Here is a 25,954-nt window from a genome sequence, read left to right on the forward strand (position 1 = left end):
TTTTACTTGCAACAAACTTTTAAGTCCATGAGTATCCGAGACATTTTTACATGCATTTTATACACAAATGACCTACAGAAGACTTCCACTAGAGATACAGATCCTTTTTTCCCTTAACTTTTTGGTTAGGAAAATGGATAGAGATTATGAAAGCCACAGATAGTTAACTTCAGCAAACTCACAGGGGACTGCCAACAAGCAGCTGACTGTGTCATGAGCTCTCGTAACCCTCAGACCCATAGGGAAGTTAGTTCAACTCTGGTCTGAGGTGGAGGCTGGGTCTTTGGCCATGGTACTCAACTAGGGACCAAGAGTCAGAAGCCCAGGCCCTCCAGCACTCCTCCATCCAATGCTTTTCTCCAGTCAATACCTCCAAAAAACAGAGGCTATATAACGTGGTGGAAAGGGTCCTATAAATACAGTGGGAAATTGAGGCTTCTAGACCCGAACCTACTTCTCACTTGCACAAGGACTGTAGGCAGGTAACTTAACACCTCTGAGATTTCTTCCTTTTGGTCAAAAGCGGATACAAACCTTTGACCTACCTACTTGGAAAGCATATTGTGGGCAAGGGCTAGGTAAAGAGTAAGAGGCTACATAACTTATCTTTATGGAACTCCATGTGTGGGATTTATAATAAAGCACGGACTCAACTCCTTTTTGAAATATCGTAGATCTAGTATTTTCCAGAGAAGGTATGTTGGGGAACCGCGATCCAGGCTAATCTTTTAATGGAGCAGTTCTCAAAGCGTGCTCTGTTGAGCCCTACGACTCCGGAGTCCAGGAGGTCAGTTGTTTTCATAATAATACTTAGATGCTATTTGCTTTTTTCCCTGTGCTGACACTCACACTGAGGATACATAAGCAACTGTTGGAAATGCTGTCCAAGGCATTCGCGCAAATCAAGGCAGCAGCACCACACTATAACCACTTTATTTTCACTGCCAAACAAGCAGACAGAAAATGCAAGGTTCACTTAAGTCCTTGATGAAGAAGTAAAAAAAAAAACCCTTAAGTACATGTCTTTCTAATATTCTGTGGAACAAACTAGGGTATCTGCTTAAAGCACTTTTGTTGCACACAAAAATACTGTCATCCTCAGTGTCCTGGGTGGGGAGGGGGGCTGGTTCCAGGACTCCCATGGATACCAAAATTTAAGAATGCTCAAGTCCCTTATATAATATGGTATAGTACTTGCATATGACCTATGCACATCCTCCTGTATACTTTTTTGGGGGGGGGGCTATAATTTTGGATTTATTTCAGAAAAGCTGTTGACATTATCTTGTAAAGTTAGATGCCTACATGCCCTGAAAAGCAATAATTCTACCCTTATGAACAAATTTTAGAAAAATTATTACATAAGTGTACAAGAAGACACATGCAAAAGGTTCAGAACAGCAACACTAACAGTAAAAAAATGCTGGAAGCTACACAAATGTCCTTTGACAAAGAAACAGATCAATAAATGATGTTATATTTACTGAATTAAATATTACAAAGCAGTGAAGATGTATGAAACCCAGCTATTTACAAAAATATGGATGCATCTTAAAATATAATATTGAATAGAAATATCCTATAAGACTAGATAAACATAGAACTATTTTTATGAATTTCAACATAAGCACAATTGGATCATATACTGCTTTTGGCTTATACACATATGTCAGAATAACAACATATATTGTTTTCTATAGTAGTGTAGAAACTACTACTATAAAGCTACTTAAATGGTCCACCAGTTTTCTCCAGGAGAAAGCAGAGGATAGTCAAGTGTATACAGGTAGATGAAAGTCACATTAACATTTAAGTTCTTAGGCTGCATAATGGCTCCCCTGCATATTTCAAATCATTTCTAGGTTACTTATAATATCCAATATAATATAAACGCTATGTAAACAGCTGCCAGCAGTTTTGTTTTTGGAACATTCCAGACTTTTTTCCCCTTGAATGTTTTCAACCCATGGTTGGTTGAGTCTATGGATGTGGAGCCTACAGACAGACAGCTGTCTGACCACTGGTCGTTTTAAAGAACCGCACTTTTTTGAGTTCTGAGCTGAATTAACTTTTTTTCATAATACACCATTTTGCCTGAAAAAGTAACCAACAAACTATGATTATTCAGACTTGGCTATTTTGGCAGATCCTTAATCAAAAATTAACAGTGAGCCTGTCACTTCAAGAAAACCAACTTTGTTGCCAATGATAATATTCAAGCTTTCAAGTGAAAACAAAATTTTGGAAAATATGCACTTACCACTAAGACCTTGACAACTTCCTAATACTTTTCCCAAGACTTTTCTGATGAGATTGATAGTATATTAAGGAATGTGAGTTTTTAATATAACACAAACAGACCCATCTTAGAATCACTGCCTACAACCCAAGATTAAGGGACAACAGAGCAGCTACTTTTTTTGAAGTCTCAACAGCTTTTCTACCCACAGATTCCACGAGTAAGCACTGCTGAGTCTCCCCCTTCTTCCGCCATCAGGTCTCAGCCAGAGTCTCCCAAAGAGCCTGAACAGCTGTGGAAGCTCTTGATTGGAGGTTTGAGCTCTGAAACCACCAATGAGAGTCTGAGGAGCCATTCTGAGCCACAGGAAACGCTCACAGACTGTGGTAATGAGGGATCCAAACACCAAGCGCTCCAGAGGCTTTGGTTTGTCACATGTGCCTGTGGAGGGGGTGGATGCAGCCATGAGTGCAAGGCCGCACGCGGCGGATGGATGAGCTGTGGAACCCAAAAGGGCCGTCTCAAGAGAAGATTCTCAAAGACCTGGTGCCCACTCAACTGTGAAAAAGATTTTTGTTGGTGGCATTAAAGAAGATACTGAAGATCATCACCTGAGAGATTATTTTGAACAGTATGGGAAAACTGAAGTGATTGAAATCATGACTGACCAAGGCAGTGGCAAAAAGAGAGGCTTTGCTTTCATAACCTTTGATAACCATGACTCTGTAGACAAGACAGTCATTCAGAAATACTACACTGTGAACGGTCACATCTGTGAAGTAAGGAAAGCCCCATCTAAGCAAGAGATGGCTAGTGTTTCATCCAGTCAAAGGTCGAAGTAGTTCTGGAGACTCTGGTGGTGGTTTTGGAGGCCGTCTTGGGGGGAACAACTCTGGTCACAGAGGAAAACTTCAGTAGTGGAGGTGGCTTTGGTGGTAGCCATGTTGGTGGTGGATATGGTGGCAGTGGGGATGGCTATAATAGATTTAATAATGATGGAAACAATTCTGGAGGCAGTAGAGGCTACAGTGATTTTGGCAATTACAAGAATCAATCTTCAAAGTTTGGACCCATGAAAGAAGGGAACTTTGGAGGCAGAAGTTCTGGCCCCTATGATGGCGGCAGCCAATCTTTAGCCAAACCATGAAACCAAGGTGGCTATGGTGGTTTCAACAGCAGCGGGAGCTGTAACAGTGCCAGGAGGTTTTGATTACTGCCAGGAAACAAACCTTAGCAGGGGAGGAGAGCCAGAGCCAGAGAAGTGACAGGAAAGCTACAAGTTACAACAGATTTGTGAGCTCAGCCAAGCACAGTGGTGGCAGGGCCTAGCTGCAACAAACAAAACATGTTTTAGATACTACTCATGTATATGGGCAAAAACCCCCAAGGACTGTATTTGTGACTAATTGTATAACAGGTTATTTTAGTTTCTGTTCTGTGGAAACTGTAAAGTACCCCAACAAAGGATTTTTTTTTCCCCCAACAAAGGATTTTAATGCAGATTTTTTTTTTTGCACCCATGCTGCTGATTGCTAAATGTAACAGTCTGATCGTGATGCTGAATAAATGTCTTTGTAAAAAATATGCTGTGTGTAAAGCTAGTCTATTTTGAAGTAATTTTGGTAAACTACCCAGTGTGAAGTTTGAATTCCTTTAGGGTGATGCCAGGTTCCATTACAGATTTATTTACAACTGGCTTGGGTGGAGAAGCCATTATCTTCAGAAACCTTGGTGTAAGTGAACTGACAGTTACTGTTTTGTGACCTGGAGTTGGTAATGGAGTTTTTTGGTTATTAATATGATTGTTGGTACATCCAATGTAATATGTCTAAACTGAATTATGGCACCAGATAGTTCTAGATGGGAATGAAGCTTATGTATCATCCATTATCATGTATAATCAATAAAAGATTTAATACTCTCTTAAAAAAAAAAAACAAGGTTTCAATATACCTGAAATACTAAGGCTTATTAATTCAGGAGTCTAAGAAAGTTGACCGCCCAGGATCTATCAGGCCTGACTTTCTAGAAAACTCTTATGATGAAGTATACAGTGATGACACTCACTAGCTTGCCAGCACGTCTGGCAGTTTCCACGATGACAAGGTTCTTCACATCTATGAAGGCCACAGCGGAGTTTCCTCCCACAAATCAAAGGACACTTGTGCTCCTTATCCTAGGAAGAGAGGTTCATACATACATATTTTTTTTGCATGCTAGGATCTTAGTTTCTCGACCAGGGATAGAACCCATGCCTCCGGGAATGGAGTCCTAACCACTAGACTGCCAGGGAATTCCTAAGGGATTTATTTATATTTGCTTACAAAATTATCTCCATTTTACATTTTCCATAAACAAGATTAACAAAGAAGCTCTCCACAATTACAGATTGCATGAGGTCTGAAGTATTAGCTTTAAAATAATCAGGGGAGGGGTAGTAGGTGGGGATGTGGATGAAGCAACATTAGTCATGAGCTGATCACTACTGAAGATAGATGTTGGGCATATATGACACACACTTCCCTCAGCTTTTATATATGTCTGAAGTATTCAATAAGAAGTCTTTAAACTTTCAAACACTGGCTTATAAATAGGTCTTTATCACTCTCCACACTGTCAATATACATGCCAAAAATAACAATTATGTATTACATATATATACACGAGTGTTATATACATGTACTTTACCATTAGTATACTGTGTTACCTTGTTCACACACACAAACACACAGTACCCACTGCCAGGTAATGCTTCCTCTATTTAGTTTCACAGACGTTATTATTTCAGATAACTGAAACTTGTTCCTTTAAAAACAGCCACTCTCATTTTGCCCACTGATCTGACCCAAGGAATATATGAAACTTGAATCCTGAGTTCAAGTGAGTCTGTGTGTGGCGACAGTACACAGTCTCCTGCAGATGACTACACACTCATCCAGCGGTCTTGGGCTCTGGGGCCTGAGGCCCTTTTTCTTCTTTCCCTTCCTCCAAGGAGCCATAGGCCAACTTCCTGACCTGGCTGAGGACTAAAAAGGCCCAGCCTGTCTCTCTGGCAGCATTCTGACTGGTGCTCAGGGGCCTCTCCCAGTGATTTCCAAATCTGGGCTGCATTCTTAGACGGCTGAGGCTTCCAGAAACCCAGTCCCTGGATGAATGCAATCTGACTGTACCTAATGATCGATCCACTTACCACACAGCATATCTCATTACATTTATGCCGTCCACATAACCGTTTCTTGTTACACCTCTTGTCGCACATAAATGTAGCATCTGCTATGAACAATTAAGAAGAAAAAGTTAAAGGATATGAACATTCATTCAACAAATATCTGTGTGACTGCAAGCTGAAGAAATACAAATGTAACAATGTAAACAAATTAGTTATGGTGAAAGTACATATTTAACAAGTACATATATTGACAATGTACATAAGACAAGTACATATTTCACTTGTCAGTCAAAAAAATAGAAAACAGGAAGACTATTCAAGTGTCCATTGATAGATGAATGTATAAAGAAGATGTGGAATATATGCAGTGGACTATTACTCAGTCATTAAAGAAAATCTTGCCATTTTTGACAACATGGATGATTCCAGAACATAGTTACACTAAATGAAATAAGACAAATACTGTATGAGTTCATTTATATGTGGCAACTAATGAACATAACAAAACAGAAATAGTATAGATACAGACAAAAAACAGATGGTTGCGAGAGAAGGATGGGGTGAAGAAAGCAAATAGGTGAGTGAGATTAAGAGAAACTTCCAGTTACAAAAGCAACAATTCATGGCTATTAAATGTACAATGTAGGGAATATAGTCAATAACTAAGTAATATCTTTGTAGGGGGACATACTAAAACTAGACTTATTGTGGCAATCATTTTGAAATGTATAGAAAAAACACTACGTTGTGTGTAACAGGCACTAACATAGTGTTGCAGGTATATTTCAAAAACAAACTCATAAAGGAGTTCCTATTTGCGGTTATCAGAGGCAGGAGGTGAGGGAGGCGGAATTGGATGAAGGGAGTCAAAAGGTACAAACTGCCAGCTACAAGATACATAAGTGTTAGGGAAGTGATGCACAACATGATGAACAGAATTAACACTGCCGTATATTATATACGAAAGTCATTAAAGAGCAAATCCTAAGAGTTCTCATCATAGACAAAAAATGTTTTCTATTTCTTTCATTTTGCAACTATATGAGATGATGAATATTCATTATAATAATCATTTCATGATGTATGTAAGTCAAATTATTATGCTGTATACTTAAAATTTATACAGTGCTATACATCAATTACATCTTAATAAAATTGGAAGAAAAAAAGGAAATAGGAAGACTGGGTGAAGGTGTAGAGTAAAGGTACACTCAGTGGATGGGAGAATAAACTTTTGGACTACATATATATCAAAAATTTAAGTGGTGGGACTTCCCTGGTGGTCCAGTGGTTAAGACTCTGGCTTCCACTGCAGGGGGCACAGGTTCAATTCCTGGTCAGATCCCACAGGCTGCTGGGTGCAGCCAAAAAAAATTTTAAGTGGTAATTCCATTTTAAGGAATCCTCCCTACAGATACACTTCGGAAAGTAGCTAGGACACCAAAAGCACAAGCAACAAAAGAAAAATAAATTAAACTTGACCAAAATTAAAAGCTATTGTGCATCAAAGGACACCATCAAGGAAAAACAACAACATAATGGGAAAAAATACTTGCAAATCAGTTATCTCATAAGGGTCTAGGGTCCAAAATGTAGAAAGAACTCTTTCAACTCAATCACAAAAAGACAACTCAATAAAAAAAGGGGGTAAAGGAATAGACTTTTCCAAAGAAGATATACCAATGGCCAAATACATGAAACAATGTCCAACATCATTAGTTATTAGGGAATGCAAATTAGAACCACAATGCTTTATCATTTCATACCCACTTAGGATGACAGTAACAGTAATAATAATAATAGCAAAAAAACCAGAAAAGACCAAGTGTTGGACAGGATGTGGAGAAACAAACCCTCAAACATTACTGGTGGGAATGTGAAATAGTGTGATGGCAGTTTTTTTAAAAATTCTGCCTCTAATCAACAAATAATCCAGCAATTCCACTCCTAGGTACATACCCAAAAGAATTTATAACAGGTACTCAAATAAAGGGGGCAGCAGAGAAACAGATGGTTAGATAGCATCACTGACTCAATGGACGTGAATTTGAGCAAACTCTGGGAGAGACAGCGGAGGACAGAGGAGCCTGGCGTGGTGCAGTCCATGAGGTCGCAAAGACTCAGGACAGGACTTAGTGACCGAACAATAACAACTCAAATAAAAGTTTATGTACAAATGTTCACAGTAATACTAGTTGCAATAGTCAAAAGAAGGAAACAAAATTAAACATCCATCAACAGATGAATGGATAAACAAACTATGGTATACACATACAACAGAATATTATTCAGTCATAAAGAGGAATGAAGTATTGATATGTGCTACAAGGCAGATGAACCTAAAAACATGCTAAGTGAAAGAAGCTAGAGACAATATGTAAGGGTTACATATTATATAAAAAACTCAGAATTAAATCCAGAGACAGGAAGCAGATTAGCAGTTGCCTGGGGCTGGGGTTGGGGTAAGGGGGAGTGAAAATAAACAAATGGTTTCCTTTTGGGATGCTGAATACACTTTAGAATTGATAGAGGTGATGGTTTTACAACACTGTGAAGGCACTAAATGCCACTGAATTGTATAATACACTTTAAAATGTTTCATTCTATGCTTTGTGAATTTTATTTTAATAAAGGTGTTGAAGGCGCTCAAGTGTTTAAATGGCATATCCACATACAGAATGCCCTCAAGAGAGAGAGCTATACATACTGACATGGAAGAATATCTTTGATATATTGTGGAGGGGGGAAAAAACCAAGTTCCAGACAGTATGTTTAGTAAGAATTTAAGTAGGGGAAAAATAAAACCATACCAACACATGTATACACTGGTATGAATATAGAAAAGATCTGGACCCATCCTTGACAAATTATTGAGGTAGTTTTATCAGGGGAGTAGAACTAGGAGGGGAAAATGGGGATGAGGGTGTATTTTTACTTTATATATTTAACATCTTATTGAATTTTTAAAAATTACTAAAAAGTATACTAATATAGTAAGTTTTCAAATTATGCCTTTTAATCACCAAAATTTTGACTGTGGTTCTGAGGAAGTTACTTTTGGTTACTTCAAGTATTCAGATATTTGAAGCAGATATTCAGCCCTTGTCCACCTTCCCCAGGCTAACAGATACTTAATTTTGTTCAGAAACTAGGCACCCATGTGTTCCTGCATTATCCTGAATAGTCCAGCCTGCCATGGTGATTCCATTCCTTTTGTGACAGAAGGGTTTAGGCAGGAACAGGTGATACAAAGCACACCAAGGGTCTTTCGGGGCTGTCTTCTTTGCTCTCAAGAAGGAAGAGAAGGTTAAGGATCTCTCTTTCTTTCCTTTAGATGCATTCAGAGAGGACATAATGTGTGAAATTGCTGCAGCTCACTTATATCTATGAGGGGAAAACCAAGAAAATCAAAGGAAGCTGAACTGGAGTCTAGAATCATTGGGTTTGGAATTAACCAACCTTGAACTTGTTCTGCCTCCACACTTCCTATTATGAGAAACAGTAAAATCTCCTTAGAGCTAAAGTCATTTTTCCTTGGGTTTTATGGTAGCTATAGCCAGGAGCACTCAAACCAGTACAGCTTTCTTCTTAATCAGAAAGAGCTTTTATTTTGTGTAAGTTTATCTTCTATCACTTTTCCAAAACAGTTCTAAGGTGGTTTAAACAAAAATTACATGATGGCTAGTAAAACAAGGGTAGAACCATAATAAAGTGAAATACTAGGATCAAAAACAAAGGAAGAAACAATATTCTGGGTCTGAAGGCTGAGAAGGCTGCTGGCTGAGACACCCTGTTCTAAATATCCAACAGGCCTATCAAACCACAAGGAGATCAAGCATCAGAGTCAGTTTTTACAAAGCTTGCTTCATTAGGTACTATTTACCTTCTCTTCCTATACCAACATTTTATTATGAAAACTTTCAAACACATAAGAAAGTTGAAACACATTTATAGTGAACACCTATATATATGCCTATTACCTAGATTCTACCAGTAGTTACACATAGTTTTTCACATTTATCTTAATTTTGGATGTTTTTCAAAGCAAGTTACATACATGAATATATTTCCCTTATATTTTATAGCATTTCTTTAACTAGAATTCATGTTTTTTTGTTTGTTACTTTTTTTGAGATAAAAGTTACACGGGCTTCCCTGGTAGCTCAGTGGTAAGGATATGTGCCTGCCAAGCAGGAGATGCAGGTTTGATCCCTGGGTTGGGAAGATCGCCTAGAGAAGGAAATGGCAACTCAACCCAGTATTCTTGCCTGGTAAATCCCATGGACAGAGAAGCCTGGTGGACTACAGTTCATGGGGTTGCAAAGAGTCCCACAAGATTTAGTGACTAAACAACAACAACAAAAAGTTACATGCATGTACAAAGTACCTTCACTGAATTCTAACAAACACATAACCCATCTCCCTGTCAAGATACAGAAATTACCTTCACCCCAAGAAGTTCCCTCACACCCCTTCCCAGTCATACCTTCACTTTTGAGACTGGTACATGGGAACTCCTACAGAAAAAGAAAAGGGAACAGTAACTACTTTAGGAATAAATGAAACATCACAACTGCAGTACAATGCTGATTGTAACATGCATATCCCAAATACCCAGGACATCTCTGGCAGTCACTACCTGGAGTTGGGTCAGCCCAGTCCCTGTATTCTTTACTCACAACAGGTCCCCAGGTCTAACAACTTTTCATGCAAATATAACTGTAATGTTCTTTGTGGTCTGACCTCCAAACTCACAGTAGATTATATATTATAAAATCTGAATGGAAACAAGAACTGCTAAGGGTATGCAGAGCAAAGAGAAATAACTGTCTGGCAAGGGTATAGACAGAAAAAGCAGATATAAGAATTGAAAATATGTAACAATTAGTACCATATGATGCAGGGCCAATAACTCTACACATTCAGGAGTACCACAGCAATGCTGCTGAACTGTAACAAAGTAGAATGCAGAATTCCTTGGCCATTCAAAATTTTATTACCCTGGTTTCAATTATGTGTGAACAGCCTCAAAAGTCTATCACATGTAATTTTGCTGATGCATGTTCCTGAATAACATGAGTGGTGAGGCTGCTGTGTGAAGAGTGAGTCAGTCACTTGGGAGAGAGGGTGTCTAGCTGGCTGCCCAGCACTTCTGTCCAAATTTGGCTTTGATGTCAGACAGGATGCTATATACTCAGAAATAAGTAACATGATAAAAACATTTCTTTTTTGTGAAAATGACCCTCCAAAAAAGGAGCAGCTGCTAGAGTTGATAACAGACATGAAGCTGTCTAAGAAACTGAAGCTTCTTGGCTAGAAAAACATTTTCAACAAATTAGTGAGTTGGCTGGGTTCTAAGATAGGAAGAAACTCCTCATACGCTCTCTAGAGATAGAAAGCAAAGGTGACTCAGGAAACTCCTTGAGCGAGTGCTCTAGTTAACTGAACACTGAAAAACGTAAGAAATGACAGGCTAGGAGTCTGGGGTTTTTGAGCACAGGCCACCCTTCTTGCTTGACCCTACAATAAACTGCGAAGTTTCATTTGTTTGGTCTCACTGCACTTCAGGCACGTGAATTTGCGTTCGGTAACAATTCTGGTGAGGCCATCCCAGGAGTCCGTGCTGGTGCGTGATGACCCTGGCCAGAGGCAGCCCCCACCCTGAGACCCCAGCAGCTGCCAGAACTCATTCATTCCAGGGAACGGGAAGGGACTCTCCCTGACAGGCGCCAGCCGCCCCGAGACATGCGGCTCTTTAGAGCCGAGGGGAAGAAAGAAATGACGAGCTGGAGTGGTATACACACCTACAGGGAAAAGCAGAGCTCCCCTAAGTCCCTATAATATGCATGAATTTCAATAAAAACTTAAATACAGCATTTTTTGCTAAGAGGTAGTAAGATACAGCATACGTTTCTCAAAGACTCCTACCAAAGGGGTTAAAAGAGAACAACCTTTGAAGCTTTAAGAAATTAAGTTTTTATTTACCTAGAAAACTCATTTCCATGGAAAAGCCCATTCCATTACAAAAGACATTTCAGGAAAAATCTGGCTGAACAATGAGGTGATTATTAGTGTTTCAAAGAGATCTTTCACTGTGTCAAATTGTTTAAAAGATGAGCTCCTCCAGCAATTTTAGCATAAGATTTTTATTTGCTAAAATTTAATTTACACATAACTTTCAAAAATACACTCACTGCCATGGGGGTCCACTATTCGAGGGAGTGAGGTCCCAGAGTGAATGAGAAGCTAGAAAGCACACAGAGAAAGGGATTGCTGGGACAAAAGCAAACTGGCAGGAGTCATGTCTAGGTCGTGTATCCCCATCCTGTCTGTAATTCTTGGTCACAAAGAGCACCTCAAGGCATTGCTACATTTACGATTCCTAAATCAAAGTATCTCACAGCCTTCAAGCTGGTATCTACAAAGCATAAAGTGGCCCTGTACCTGACATTCAACATATCTTTACTATCCTATGTATTATATGATTTCGTTCAGGAAAAAACCCCTCACATCTTCACACAACTTTAGTCTCATGTAAACTGCGCCAATTACTCTGACATTCCTTCCTTTAATTCTGAAGCTTACCTATTAAATTAACTCCTAATTTATGGATAATATTCTCAGAATCAATTTGCAAGTCAGGGGCTATCCAGTCCGTGGGCTGTATTTAACAAATAGTATCAATGACTCAGAATTCTGTCTCTACTCCAGCCTGTGTTCTGCTGGGACAGGTGCTAATTATGCACTGACATGACCAGAAGTATGTCAGAGAGCCGGGCAGATGAACTCAGTATGTTCCACGAGTAAAATTACCCAAAGACTTCCACAGGAAAGTTTCCTGCCTCTTCTGGTTACAGAAACAGAAATGTGCATCAATTCAAAAACGGCAAGATGACTTTTTTATAACACATAGTCCAATCAAGGTTGCCCCAGGCAGAAAGCAGAAACTAACAAAACAGTTGTATGGTGAAGAATTAACATTACCTGAAGACAGGTTTGACTTTTGCTACTGGCTTCTGGGAGATAATCTTGGAATATCATGCTTGATAGGAGTCTCACTGTTTGCCTGGGACCTTGGGTCACCACAAAGTCTGATATAATTTAGGGTGCAGGCTGGCCATACCGTAAGACCAATGATGTGGTTTCAGGTTTAGGCTTTGGGTCACACAGTGTTAGCAGACTTCTGGAGGGACTGGAGGCTGAAACCAGCTACATGGACAGTCAACCATACCGACACGATGGAGCCCCAATAAAAACTGAACACCCATGCTTGGGTGGGTGGGCTTCCTTGGTTGGCAATACTCCACACATACAGCCACACACTGGTGGTGACAAAGTAACACTGTTCTAACTCCACGGGGAGAGGACAACTGGAAGCTTCGTATTTGGTGCTCTCTTGCACTCAGCCCTACATACTTCTTCCTTTGATTAATGTTAATCTGTAATCGTTCCCTGTAGTAAACTGTAATCAAGCATATACCAGTTTTCAATGAGTTCTGTGAGTTCTTCCAGGGAATAATCAAACCTTGAAGGCAGCCTTGGGAACGACTGGATTGCAGCCGGTATCAGAGGTGCAGGTGGTCATGTGGGCTAATTTGGCAATTGTCTGAACTCTGGCAATGTGTCAGAAGTGAGGGACTGTGCTCCCTCTAACTTCTCAGTGACCTAACTGCTTTCAGTGGTGCTACTGTTCTTCTCTTCTGGCATCTAGCACTGTCACACTTGTGTTTAGTCGAGCTACTTGTATATGGGCCCTAGGCCTATCAGTGGCCTCTGAGTCTCACACGCTGGACCCCTTCATACCTATCCCACAACTGATCCACAGTAGGTGTCTGTATATACTGGTTGGATTGAATGAATCATACACAGTATAACAGGAATAAGCTTGAGGTTATTTTGATTCCTTCCCTCCCATCATCACCAATTGATTAATAAAAAGCACTGGTGGCAACAACTCTAGCATCGTGCAGGATTTACCTTTGTTCTGAAAGAGCATCTGCAGGAAATAACTGATGTGCGAGAGCATGGTCCACAGTCTCCTTCATGACAGAGCTTTTCACAGGTATGAATGAAATCTTTAATAAAAATGAAAAGAGCTGGGGATGAAAATTGCAACTACTCATTTTCAGATTCCCAAATTCACCAGCCACAATGGTTTTCCACTTCTATGCCCTGTAACTCCGTCACCAAAGCTGAGGAAAGAAGGATGCTGTTAATGTCTCTTGCCCTAACTTCCCCTCATCTGGCCAGCTGGGCCTTTTCCAGCAAGGAAAGGCCCCAGCATTAGTCACAGGAATATGCTCTGGGGCACAAGGTGCTCTGTGTATGTCAAAGAAAAGATCTTCTGACTCTTTATTGAGACCTCAAGTCTCCAAATTAGACTTGGATCTCCTTAAAATTGCAGCCATGGGTGACTTACTGAAGTACTCTTGACTCTAGGGAGTCAAAATCATCTAGGGATCATAAACAACCAGAAACCATGATCCATAATCTCAATGACTAAGTTCTATGAATTTCTGGTCATAGGTGGCCTGCCACCCGTTCTGTTAAGCCAGGTTTTAGAACAAGTCCTGTTTCTTGGACTCCCCAGGGATAATCCACAGTCTCTCTTCATGGCTGCTGTTTACATGATCCTTTTTTTCCATCCCTTTACCTTCAGCCTAAGTGTATCTCTGACTCTAAAGTCTTTCCTGAAGATGGCATTATAGTTGCATTGTTTTAAAATTCATTTTGATAATCTCTGCTTTTTGTCTAATTGCTTAATCCATTCACATTAATGTTATTATTGATATAGTTGTATATATATCTGCCATTTTACTTTTAGTTTATGTCTCATGGGTTTTTTGTTAATATAATCTTCCTTCATTGTTTTCTTTTACATTAAGTGAGTATTCTCCACTGTAACATTTTCCCCCAGTAGTGGCATTTTCCACTATATTTTGAGATATCTTCTTAATGGTTGCTCTAGAGTGGTACACATCTGAGTTGACTTCAGATGTGTACAAACCTAATTCCTGTGAGATACAGAAGCCTTATACTCATACAGCTCTATTTTCTCTTCTAGTTTGTGCTATTGCTGTTATACATATTACATCTAAATGTGCTACAAATTTAACAATACAATGTTAAAATTATTGCCTTATATGTTATGCCTATTAAAGAAGCTGAAAAAAGAAAGGAGAGCAAGTATATAACATAATTTGTTATATATATCTTATTTACTGTTACTGGTTTTCTTCATTTGTTCCTAAAAATCTGAGTTACCATCTGATATCACTTCTTTAACTGCAATACAACCTAATTCCACCTATTCCCTTCATGCTGTTACTATCAGCTATATTTCTATACATTATAGGCCTAATGACGCAACTATATATATATTATTTTATACTACTGCTTTTTAAATCAGTGCAGAAAGAATAAATATGCACTTATTCTTTCTTTTATGATTAGGTAATTAACTTTACTCTTTGTTTTTTCTTGTGGATTTACATGTATCAGCCTGAAGACCTCTCTTTAGTATTTACTGAAAAGTAGATCTGCTAGCAGAGAACTCTTGATTTTTCATTTTGGGAAGACTTGCTGCATATAAGATTTTTGGTTGGTAATTTTTTTTTTTTTCAGCACTTTGAATAGGTCATCTCACTGTCTCCCTCTTGTGATAGCGTTCTCCACTGTTTCTGATGAGCAAGTCACCGGTGAATCTTACAATGGTTCCCTAGTATGTAATGAGTCATTTTTCTCTTGCTGCTTTCTAATTTTGTCCTTGTCTTTGGCCTTCAGCACTTTCACTATGTGCCTTGGAATTTATCCTATGGAGTTTTTGAGTTTCTTGGATGTGCCAATTAATGTCTTTCAATAAATTTGAAAAGTTTCCCACCAGTATTTGAATATTTGCTCGTTTTTCCTCTCCTGGTGCTCCACCATTCTCCTGATGTGCTTAAAGGTGTCCCATGTTTCTCTGAGGCACTATTCGTTTTTATTCACTTCATTTTCTCTATGTTTTGGGGATTATATTATCTCTATAACACAGATCTACCTTCACATTTATTGATCCTTTCTTCTGCCAGCTCAAATTTATTGTTGAGTACCGCTGATGAATTTTTAATTTTAATTACTGGACTTTTCAACTCCAGATTTTCCTTTGGGTCCTGTTTTTATAATTTCTATCTCTTTACTGATACTCTATTTGATGAAATGCCGCCTCTGTACCTTCCTTTAACCCTTCAAGCATGGTTTCCTTTAGTTCTTTGAATGTATTCATAACGGCTACCTTGACAGCTTTGTTAAATCTGACACTGATCACTCTCACAGAAAACTGAAGGTTTCTGTTACCTGTGGGGATTTTTTTCCATTTGCATACTTTGTAAATTTTTTGGTTGGAAGCTGAACATTTCTGGCAATCTGTTGTTTGCAATAACTCTGGCTACTGCTTCCTCTTTCCACAGCCTGTCTGTGCTTGTTCACTAGGCTATTTTAGTGAAGTCTATTTCTATCACAGCACAAAGACATTGGTGTCATTCTTTTGATGGCACAACCCTGGGCAATGCACTGTCACCCTGGGAAGACAACAGTGTCAGCAGGACTCTCTTTGACTATCTCTTTCCCTGATCCTTCTGATAAGCCGTCTGCTTCTCTTGGTATTACATTCAGTCCTGAGGCTTCACTAACTGCTGGCTGACTGCAGCATCCCGGGGCATAAATTGCTCAGCAGTCTGATCCAATAAAATCTGGGCAGAGGTAGTCTTTGAGGCAAGCCTATGAAGTTTGGTCTGACCCCAGGATGGTTCCTCTTGGTATCTCCTTCCCTGGTTCTCTCTGGTGAACCAGGTGGCCTATAGTTTAGCTTGTTGCTCTTAATTAAGAGGAACTATTATTTTCTAAAGGGTCCTTAGGTCTGACTTCTCCATACTCTCTTTCAAATTAAACTCAGTTCCTTTAGGGAATATTTTGGAGCTCTCTTTCCTCATGGACTGTCTCTCCCCCCTGGAAAAGGTCATTCAGTCACTGGGTGCTGGGTGGGACAACAGCCTCCAGTTTTCTCCTGGCTTGTGCCTCACATTGTGAAACCTCTGCCCTACAAGTGAACTGGGTGAGGGTGACCGAGGCCCCAGTGCTCCTGCCTCTTGTGACTGGAACAGGGCCTCCAATCTATGTGACCCTAGAGGAAGGGAACCCCAAACCTGGCAGTTGTGCTTACCAGAAGTTTAGCCTTTTCAACTTGGAGTTGGAGGGATAAGAAATGCTGATGGTCTGCTCCTCCTAGCAAGCAGCCCTTGACTGGGAACTGAGGGCAGATGAAGCCCCGATTTCTTGGGCACACACATCCTTTAGTTGAGCTGATTTGGGAAGGGGCAGGGAAGGAGGGAGTAGTTTGTGACTCAAACAACACAGACTCTTGCTGTTCTTAACTTAGTTTTAGTAGGTTTTCTTCAATAAAAATTTCTTCATTGGAGTTATGTGTGTAGGACAGTTTCCAGAGACTTTAAATGGTTGCTTTTTTTGGTTTCAGTTTTCCCCAGCTTTGCCGGTTTTGCTCCTCAGGCTACCATCCTGAAAGCGGACCACCACCTAGTCTTTTGTACTAAAGCTATGTGACTAGAATGGACATTTCCTACTGGGTGAGATACTAACGGACCTAAACAAGATTTCTATAGCTAAGCCAGGTCTGAATAAACATGAGATCCACTGTTACCACTAGTAATGGGCTTTTCTTTGAGCTTCTCAATCCAACTCACCTTAGCTCCTGAAAAGCTTTCCACGATTAAAACTCCACTGAAGTATAACAGTTACTCTTCAAACTCCTGAGCTGGTCTTGTCCCACCCCCAGGTCTGTTCATACTGACCGTTACTGTCCTCTTGCTCAAGACCCTCTGCAGTATCCATTTCACATTTCCTCTTTCTCTCCATGCCAACAAGCTATCTGAGAGTCAGGGCAGTATATCTAGTCATATACAAAGTTCTTATGAAACTGACCCACATGCTTTCTGAAACGGGAAGATCTTTATCCTCTCTCTGGATCTGCAAGTCATTTGATCTCTGTTTCACAGGGCTTATCTGAAGACACATTTTCCTGGTAGACAGAGACAAGCAATAGACAACCGACTTTCCTGACGAGGTTGAAATGTATTAAAATAAGAGAAAAGGGCATTTCTTCTCTCTACATAATTTTAAAGTCAGACTGAGAAAAGGAATTAGGTAGGGTGAGCCTACTGGTACTTGGAAGAAATGTAAAATCTTTCTTCTTGGAAAAATGGAAACCAAACTTAAAAGAGTCTATCTTTACCACAGATAGTTATAGGAACACCTCTTGTATACAGACCCAATTGATCAGTTTCATTTTTCTAAATATGCAGCTAATGTACGCAGGTAATGTAAATTTGAGGACTCGGGAGAGAAGCTGCCAACTCACTGTAAAACTGTATGTGCACATACCCCAAGGACTGCCTCAGAAAGCATCAGTCAGAAGCTCAGACTACTGCTTTATAGCTAATCTCAACAAACCTTTTCTGGTTTCTATATCCAAGTAATCAGAAGCCTGAGAGTCAGAAGAAAACGAGAGTCACTAAAGGGAGGCAGACAGGACACTGAAAGCATTCACAAGAAAACACCACCAAAAGGTTTAACAAGTAAAACAGTCACACTGTACAGTGCAGTGGGGAAATACCTGAGAAACCTCAGCACGCCCAGAGGGAATCAGTGTATTCAGTAGAAGACAATAACTGAGGTTCAGGGAAGTGATGACTCTCAGTCAAATAAGGGCAAAGAAATCATCTTTGGTAACCTCTATTCAAAGAAGGAAGGTAATGTAAATTTTAGAAAAACGTCCCTTCAAAATGATTTTCAGGAGGTGTTATTCTCAGTTAGATGGGAAACCTATCTGAAGAGAAAGATGTTTCCTGAGTGGCTCAAATGAATAAAATTTAAGTGCACTTAAAATCTCAGTTCTTAAAACGTCTCACCCAGTTAAAATGTTTCTATTATATGAAAATGCTTCTAAACACTTGCCGAACCCTAAATTACTAAAAGGATACCTGGCATTCATACTAGTATAGGCTGCTAAGAGAAATCATAAACACCCCAACCACCCCCCACCCCAACCACAAAACAATATCTAACCACAACTGTCGTGAGTTGGTAATACCTGAATTACTAATAGAAAGATCATTTGGGCAAATGTGAGCTTTCACAATTATATTTTGAAAAGGAAAGAAAAAGTAACCACACAAATCTGATCATAATATTTAGAAAAACATCTGATACTGTAACTGGAATTAAATACTATTTTGCTGAAGTAGTCACTGCCGCCAAATATTTAAATTTACATTTTTAAAGACAACTTTCCGCCCACGAGTTACCTAGGGAACCACAAGGCAGAGGCTTGCCGCACACTTTTCCACATGAAGGCACAGGATCCATGCATGTCTTCCGACCACTGCTTCCAAGTTCCAGCAACTGGCTGAGAGGAGTTTGCCCACAAGGGCAATAGCGCACAAGCGGGGGAAGCCGTGGGCACGGCGGGCAGGGCTGAGGGTGGCACACCTGAGAACACGTGTGGTTCCCACATTTCAAGTCCCTGTTAAGGAGAACAACGCACTATTACATTGATTGTTGCCTTAAATACAGCTTTGTTCTAACTGAGAAAAACATAAAACCTTACTTGCCACACATCTTTAAACAGCCAAAGTCCCCAAATCCATCAGACTTCCCCATGTCTGTTCCACATAACACATCTCGGGAGGTGCTGCCACAGTAGCATACTTGAGGACAGAATTTCAAAAATGAAAGATTAGTAATCTGCACAAGAGCTTAAAATATTACTCTAAGCAATCTATAAGAAGACACAAAATCCTATTCACTACTGTTGATCAGACCTGGCGCAGAAACAAATGTGGCTTATATAGCAGCTCTAAGCCCCACCTAAGAGCTCCACCACAGGAAAAAAATTTAGAAGCTTTTGTTAATTTTAACACATCTCATGGTACCCCTGTAGCACACCCCTGTAGCATTAAAGTGAAACAGACCAGTCTCTGGTCCACAAGGCCATGGTTGGAAACCATGCATCATGACGCTCCCTGGGGTCCTGTGGCGATGTCACAGAAGACTGAACCTAAATGGGGTAATTATGGAGGCACTGATGACTGGATTCCACCCTCATTTCAACCAAACAGCACAGATTTAATACTTCCTATCTTGGGGTTCACATAAAGTGCTTAGGAAAAGTGTCTGCTGCTAAAAAGAAATTTTAAGATAGATACAATATAAAATCCTTGTTAATCTGTATTCTACTATTGTTAAATTTGAAGTAATCATGTCTGAGTCCTGATACTGAGTAAAAAGTGTTTCAAAGAACTTGAGACTTTTACTGACTATATAGAGAACTCAGTCTAATACCTATAAATTTTTCTGTGGGTTGAAGAAATAATAGGTTGCTTTAAGTGCTGCATTTAAGGAGTTATTTTCAAAGCAAACAAGAAAAGAGTTGGTTTCTGACTAATATGTAACAAAGTCTGAGGAGGACTAATTTTCATCAATTTAGATAATTTTTCTGATAAGGGCCACTTTACATTTTCAGTTTATAATGAAAACTTTTTGTCAGTAAAGATATTAACCAAGATGCTTGATTTTTAAAATATACATTTACTCTCCCAGTAAATACATGGGCAGTTTCATCCCCTGTTCTAAAACTCATTAAATAAAGATTTACTTATTAGATGAATTATAGGTGCAGGATATGCAAGATTGGCAGAATCAACAAATTGGTAAACAAAACCCTAGCAACAGGGAGGCTGTGCAAGCAGGCTTTCTTTTTTTGCTAAGTGTTTACTCAAATAGAACAGACTTCTTCTTTTCCAGAGGTATAAGATAGCTATGAACCAAAGAATCAAGGGTCAGAAAATTGACAAGTCTTTTCAAGCACACATGAACATTCTCTAGGACTGATGCCAATACTAGGGAACAAGACAAACCTCAACAAAACAGAAAATAAAAAACACTTTGAGACAAAAAGTCTACAAATAAATGCTGGAGAGGGTGTGGAGAAAATGGAGCCCATCTACACTGCTGGTGGGAACATAAGTTGATACTACACTGATGGCCTAAATACTTTGCTAGATATAGAATATGGACAAACAAAAAGTCTTCAACTGGGTTTAAAAAAATCAGCTACACACACAAAAACAGAAAGGAAGAGACTGGGATCCATACAAATCTGACAAAAAAGTGTCATTTAGTCCAATATGAATCAAGAGGTAAAAACGGTCCAGATCAAAGACAATCTATACTGCCAAGACCAAACTGCCAGTATATATTTACTCCTGCCTTATCTCAAAATGGGTTTAATCCAGTATATAAGGATATATGAGATAAATGAAGAGAACATAAAAGATGTGAAAATAAAAAGGAAAATAATGGTAAGGATACAGAATGAATCATAGCTAAAAAGTACACATTATAACGATGGACATTAGGTCAGTTATATCAGCTTCCTAAGATATTATCTTTGAGGAAAAACAACTATTCTTGGAACTAAGATCAAACAGGACTTTCTTCCCAGAGGACCCATAAACAAACTACTAAATAATATACAGCACAACTCCCTATGTAAAATCCTTATAGTACACACCACAAAACATTTCACAGGGCTATTTCTTATTTTAAGTGCCAACACAGATCAACAGCATCACATAAAAGTAAAATTTAATAAACTAAAACTATAGGACCAATGCATTGTAGCCCAGGATCTCTGCAGATTAGACAGCCATAAAAACAGAGAAAGCATACAATAAGTGGTCTTTTGAGACTCACTTCTTTCACTTAGTATTTTGGTTTTTTTTTTTTTTGAAGTAAGAGAAATCATTTTAATACATATATTTTCACTTCAGTCAATTCAACAATAGTTTCTAATAAGCATGCAGACCCATTTAGTTTGCTTCAAATTTATTTATTTCTCAATATGCAGCAACCTTCCTAACGAGATAGTTGAGTTGAACTATTTATTCTTAAAGAGTACAATGTACCTTGTCCTCAAAGAGTTTTATCAACTTTAATCAAAGAGCCCTATGAGGCTGCTCAATATGGTAGTTTTCCCCTGAAATTTCTTATTTGGAGGATGGCAAAACAGTCTAGGACCTTCCCCAGTCTACTGGTTGCTTGTATTCATATCACAGCATGGCAGGCTAAGAGGTAGAGACTGAATAATATGTAGATAGCCTTCAAGCCCAGCTGAGTGAGACAGCTTCATTTTTAGAAAGGAAACCAAATCATGAAAACCCTCCTGACAGTATGATTTGTTCCAGGGTTCTTTTAAGAAGGGACGTAATCCTCATGCACAGGACTCTTTATGGCCTTCTAGAGTTTTCTGCTCAGCCACTGTTCTCCAGCCAGGTGACTTACTGCACTTGCTACAGAACTGGAAGCATGAAGCCTCTGTCTACTTGCATCATTAGAGGTGGTGTTAGTCTTCTCATTTCCGGCCAAATGGATCCGACCACACTTTCAACCCTGGTGGCTGCACGTCTTCTTGAACAATACCAGCTCGATTAATGGCTTGTTCCTTCTTGTACTCCTCCAGCCGCATTAAGGACCGGAAGTAGATGGGGTAGAAGGTGACGCCAATTAGGGAGAGGAAGCCGCCGGAAATGGGAGCAGTGCGCAGGTTCCGGGACATGGCTCCAGCCAGGGCTACCCGGATTCTCCGAGTGCCCTGGACTCTCCAAACCCGGCTCCCGCTGGCTGGGCTGTGACGCACTTAGTATATTTTGGAGGCTCATCCACTTCATAGCATGTATCAATATTTCATTCCTTTCCATGGCTGAATAATACATCTTTTTATGGATATATCATGTTATTCCATTTATCAGCTGACAGGTATTTGCATTATTGCCACATTTTGACTATTATGAATAATGCTGCTATGAACATCGGTTTAGAAGTTTTGTATAGACATATATTTTCATTTCTCTTGGGTATATGCCGAAGGGTAGAATTGCAGTCACATGACAACTCTATGTTTCACCTTTAAAGGAACTACTATACTATTTTCTTTCTCCTTTTGGCTGCACCACACAGCTTGTGAGACCTGGGTTCCCTGACCAGGGACTAAACCTGGGCCACGACAGTGAAAGCGCAGAATCCTAACCACTAGGCCACCAGGGAGATTCCTTAGACTGTTTTAAAAGTGGTTATACTATTCTACTCTTACTGTGCCTTTAATTTACAGTTTCCTAGTGTTTAAAGGTGTCAAGCATCTTCTATGTGTTTATTGAGCATTTATAATTATTTTCTTTTGTGCAGTGCCTCTTCAAGTTGATTTGTAGGAGACTATCTTTCTGTTTTTTTTTGGAAGGAGTACTTTAAATATTCTGCATACAATCTGTGATTTATCTATTCATTTTCTTAATGTTGTCTTTTGTTGAACAGAAATTTCTTAATGTGATAAAAGTTCAATTTAACATTTTTTGTTGCTCTATGAAATCTTTGCCTGATCCCAAAGTCATGGAAATATTCTTTTATAGTTTCTTCTGGAAACTGTTCCTGGGTTTTACATTCAAGTCCAAGATCCATATAGAATTAATGTTTGTGTAAAGAGTGAGACAGGGGTTGAGGGTCACTTTTTTCCCATATATACATCCAGTTGTTCTAGGACCATTTGTAAAAAGACTCCTTTTCCCACTGAATTAACTTAATATCTTGGCTGATATCAACTGACTGTAATATACTGAGATCTATTTCTGGACTCTATTGTCAGAATCTACTACCTTTATACCAATAACCACAATGTCATGATTACTATTACTTTATAAGCCTTAAAATGAGGTCTTTCAAATTTGTTCTCTTTCAAAGATTGCTTTGGCTTTTTCTGCGCCCTTTTCAAGTAGTCACTGAAAAAAAGATTTCCTAAGCAGTTTCTTTTAAACAGCATTAAAAAACATCTACTGTCCAAATTCTATAGGACAATGACCTATACTGGTGTTATGTGACCAAAATAATGAAAATCATCCAATCATTCATATATCTCTAGTTCTTTCTACCCAAGATAACGGACCTAATAGAGTCTTTGTGACTATAGGCTTGAGACAAAACCATGTCATCAATACAACTGTAAATAAGGTTCCAAAAAAGCCCCCAAGTATGGCTGGCTGCTGGGCTCACCACTTACCCTGGTTCAATATGACCCGACAAGGTTGGCAGGGACCCCCATGGCACAGCTCAGCACAGTGGTGCTGACCACAATTCAAAATACTGTCACAAGGGTTAGAACAGTGAACTGAGACAGCCTGACCGCAGCGAACTGTGTGCCTACAAAAAGAGAAAACAGAAAGACGGCATTAGCCTAATGTTGGACACTGAGGTCCTACTCGACAGCTAAACTAACCTTCCCCAAAACCTACTAAACCTCTCTGGGCCCCATTTCCCCTACTTCCTCTGTGTTTCCCTCCTCCAGTCACTCCCTCAATTACTCTTCCTTTCTCCACTTTTCTTTTTCACTCCTTTGCTTCTCTGTCCCCTATTTTCTGGCCAGAGAGGAATTGAGGGCCTAAGTATTTGTTATACTGTGATTTCTCCTCTGAGTTGAAGCAGCATGCAGGAGGGTAAAGAGCCTGAAGCTCCCACAGTATCTTACAGATCTGGGTGGGGAAGTTGGAAGATGTAGTTCTAACAAATATTCCTGGAATGAAAGCACAATGGCATTCTCCTGGGACCCTGCACTCTGGCATTTTCGGCAGTTATAATATTATACTTAAGAACATACTGTATGTGACTTTGATTCAGGAAGGGAAATAATTCTGGCTTTGTTCTAATAAACATCCTGATTTTGCTGACTTATTAGCCAGAGAAGGATATGAGGCCACTGCTCTTACACAACTGTCTTCAGGTTTCTTTTCAGGGTAATGGTTTAGAGCTTGGAATCTACTCTCTCACAAAAAGTTCTATTCTATTCCACTATTCTCACTTCAGCTATGTATTTTGTTTTAAAAAATCACTGATACATATATAGATGATCAGTTTCTAGTGCTCAGCATCACAGACAATATCAACCCCTTGAGGAAGACATTATTATTTCTACCATAAGAAGATAAGATAAGAAAAATGAGGCTCAGCAGGAGAAAGCAACTTGCCCAGGTTAACAGCTAGTTAGTGGCAGAGCCCAAATCTGACCTGGGCTTTCTGACCAGAAAGCCTTGCATGTGACTCTCAGGCTACACTGCTACTGTTGTAAGTTCAGTAAACACCTAAAAAACGTTTATCATTGGAAAATCTGCACTATTTCATCTCGTCTTGTGGTTCAGGAATCACTGTGTGGTCTTCACTGGACCTCAGAAGCACTCCACAGCTATGCGGCTATCAATGGTCCCTGTACTGATAAAGCATAACTTGCACTGTAATGAAAAGAGGGTGGGCTCTGGGGGCCACTTACTCTTTCTTTCAACAATATTCAATGAAAACCTCCTAGACACCAGATACTACGCTAGGCACAGATAAATGATCCTTGCCTCCTGATCCCTAGCAGGCCGGGGTTCAACTCCTGGTTCTTTCACCCACTGGAGATGTTAAGAAAAAAGTCCCATAGTATTTCACCTAAAACAGCAATCTCACTTTTTGTAACTTTTTAATCACTTAAAAGATTGCAAAACAGGATTAAGGCAGCACAGGATTTACTATTTGCAGAAAAGTACTATTTACACCTACCATTAATGATAGTAAATAAATACTCTTTGCGCCTACCTACTAATCTTACATTTTAGAAATTCATATATAAACCATCAATGTGGGAAACTGAAGTCTTCCTTTGGAGTACAAGTCTAACTTTACCTGGTCCGTCCACATTCACAAGTTTTAGTCATAAAGGCAGGGCAGGGTGGGCAAGGTCCTGGATGGCACAGGCTAAAAAAGAAAAGTTTTGATGAAGAAATCATACTTATGTATCCAAACCTGAACAAAGCTGCCCCGACTGAGCCTGACTGTGAATATGGCAGCAAATAAACTTACTATGAAATGTTTTAGTATTTATCTAAAGTTGATTAACTATTTAAACAAAGATACCAACAACGTTTTTATATAGAAAGGATTGATAGCAGTACCATTTTAGAATATTTAACCAGAAAAGAAAAGCCCAAGTCAAAATACTGGTCTTATTTGGGTCTGACCAGTCAAAGAAAGCATTTCTAAATATGGTCTTGGCCCACTTAGTGCAGTGTGTAGGGATAAGGAGGGTGCCACTCAGGATGGTCAACAGAGTCCTTTAGAAGATCAGAACCGATCAATGTTCAGTTCAGTTCAGTTCAGACACTCAGTCGTGTCCAACTCTTTGCGGCCCCATGGACTGCAGCACGCCAGCCTTCCCTGTTCAGTGTAACAGACCTTAAATCTGCTAGGTCCATGAGAAGTACAGACATGTTCTCATCAGCTAGTGAAGTGCTAACAGGTGACGTGCTAACAACACGAACAGTGAAAGGAAGGTGCGGGTGAGGGGAGGCATGCTGGCGAGTGACAAAGCGGAGAGGGACTCGTGGAAAGGGCTGGGCTCAGTGATATGCTGTAGG

General features: G+C 39.6%; 2 protein-coding genes across 3 annotated transcripts in view; both read right to left on the reverse strand.

Annotated features, from left to right (window-relative positions):
* The window catches only part of NFX1 (nuclear transcription factor, X-box binding 1), a 68,073-nt gene that overhangs the window by 16,904 nt on the left and 25,215 nt on the right, over positions 1-25,954 (reverse strand). The window contains exons 6-13 of one of the 2 annotated variants that reach the window (XM_020905117.2): positions 25,224-25,295; positions 23,569-23,708; positions 19,069-19,168; positions 18,767-18,984; positions 13,386-13,483; positions 9,895-9,925; positions 5,430-5,512; positions 4,307-4,415 (exon numbers count right to left, since the gene is read on the reverse strand). In XM_020905117.2, the coding sequence (XP_020760776.2) occupies positions 4,307-4,415; positions 5,430-5,512; positions 9,895-9,925; positions 13,386-13,483; positions 18,767-18,984; positions 19,069-19,168; positions 23,569-23,708; positions 25,224-25,295 (851 nt within the window). The remainder of the gene's footprint in view (positions 1-4,306; positions 4,416-5,429; positions 5,513-9,894; positions 9,926-13,385; positions 13,484-18,766; positions 18,985-19,068; positions 19,169-23,568; positions 23,709-25,223; positions 25,296-25,954) is intronic. The other variant, XM_020905119.2, reaches the window with a different exon arrangement.
* Positions 21,464-23,541, reverse strand: LOC110144997 (small integral membrane protein 20-like). The gene has a single exon (XM_020905120.2). It carries the CDS (start codon positions 22,075-22,077, stop codon positions 21,874-21,876), a length of 204 nt encoding a protein of 67 aa, XP_020760779.2. The 5' UTR covers positions 22,078-23,541; the 3' UTR covers positions 21,464-21,873.

Source organism: Odocoileus virginianus, chromosome 31 (assembly GCF_023699985.2).
Source record: "Odocoileus virginianus isolate 20LAN1187 ecotype Illinois chromosome 31, Ovbor_1.2, whole genome shotgun sequence".
Taxonomy (NCBI): Eukaryota; Metazoa; Chordata; class Mammalia; order Artiodactyla; family Cervidae; genus Odocoileus; species Odocoileus virginianus.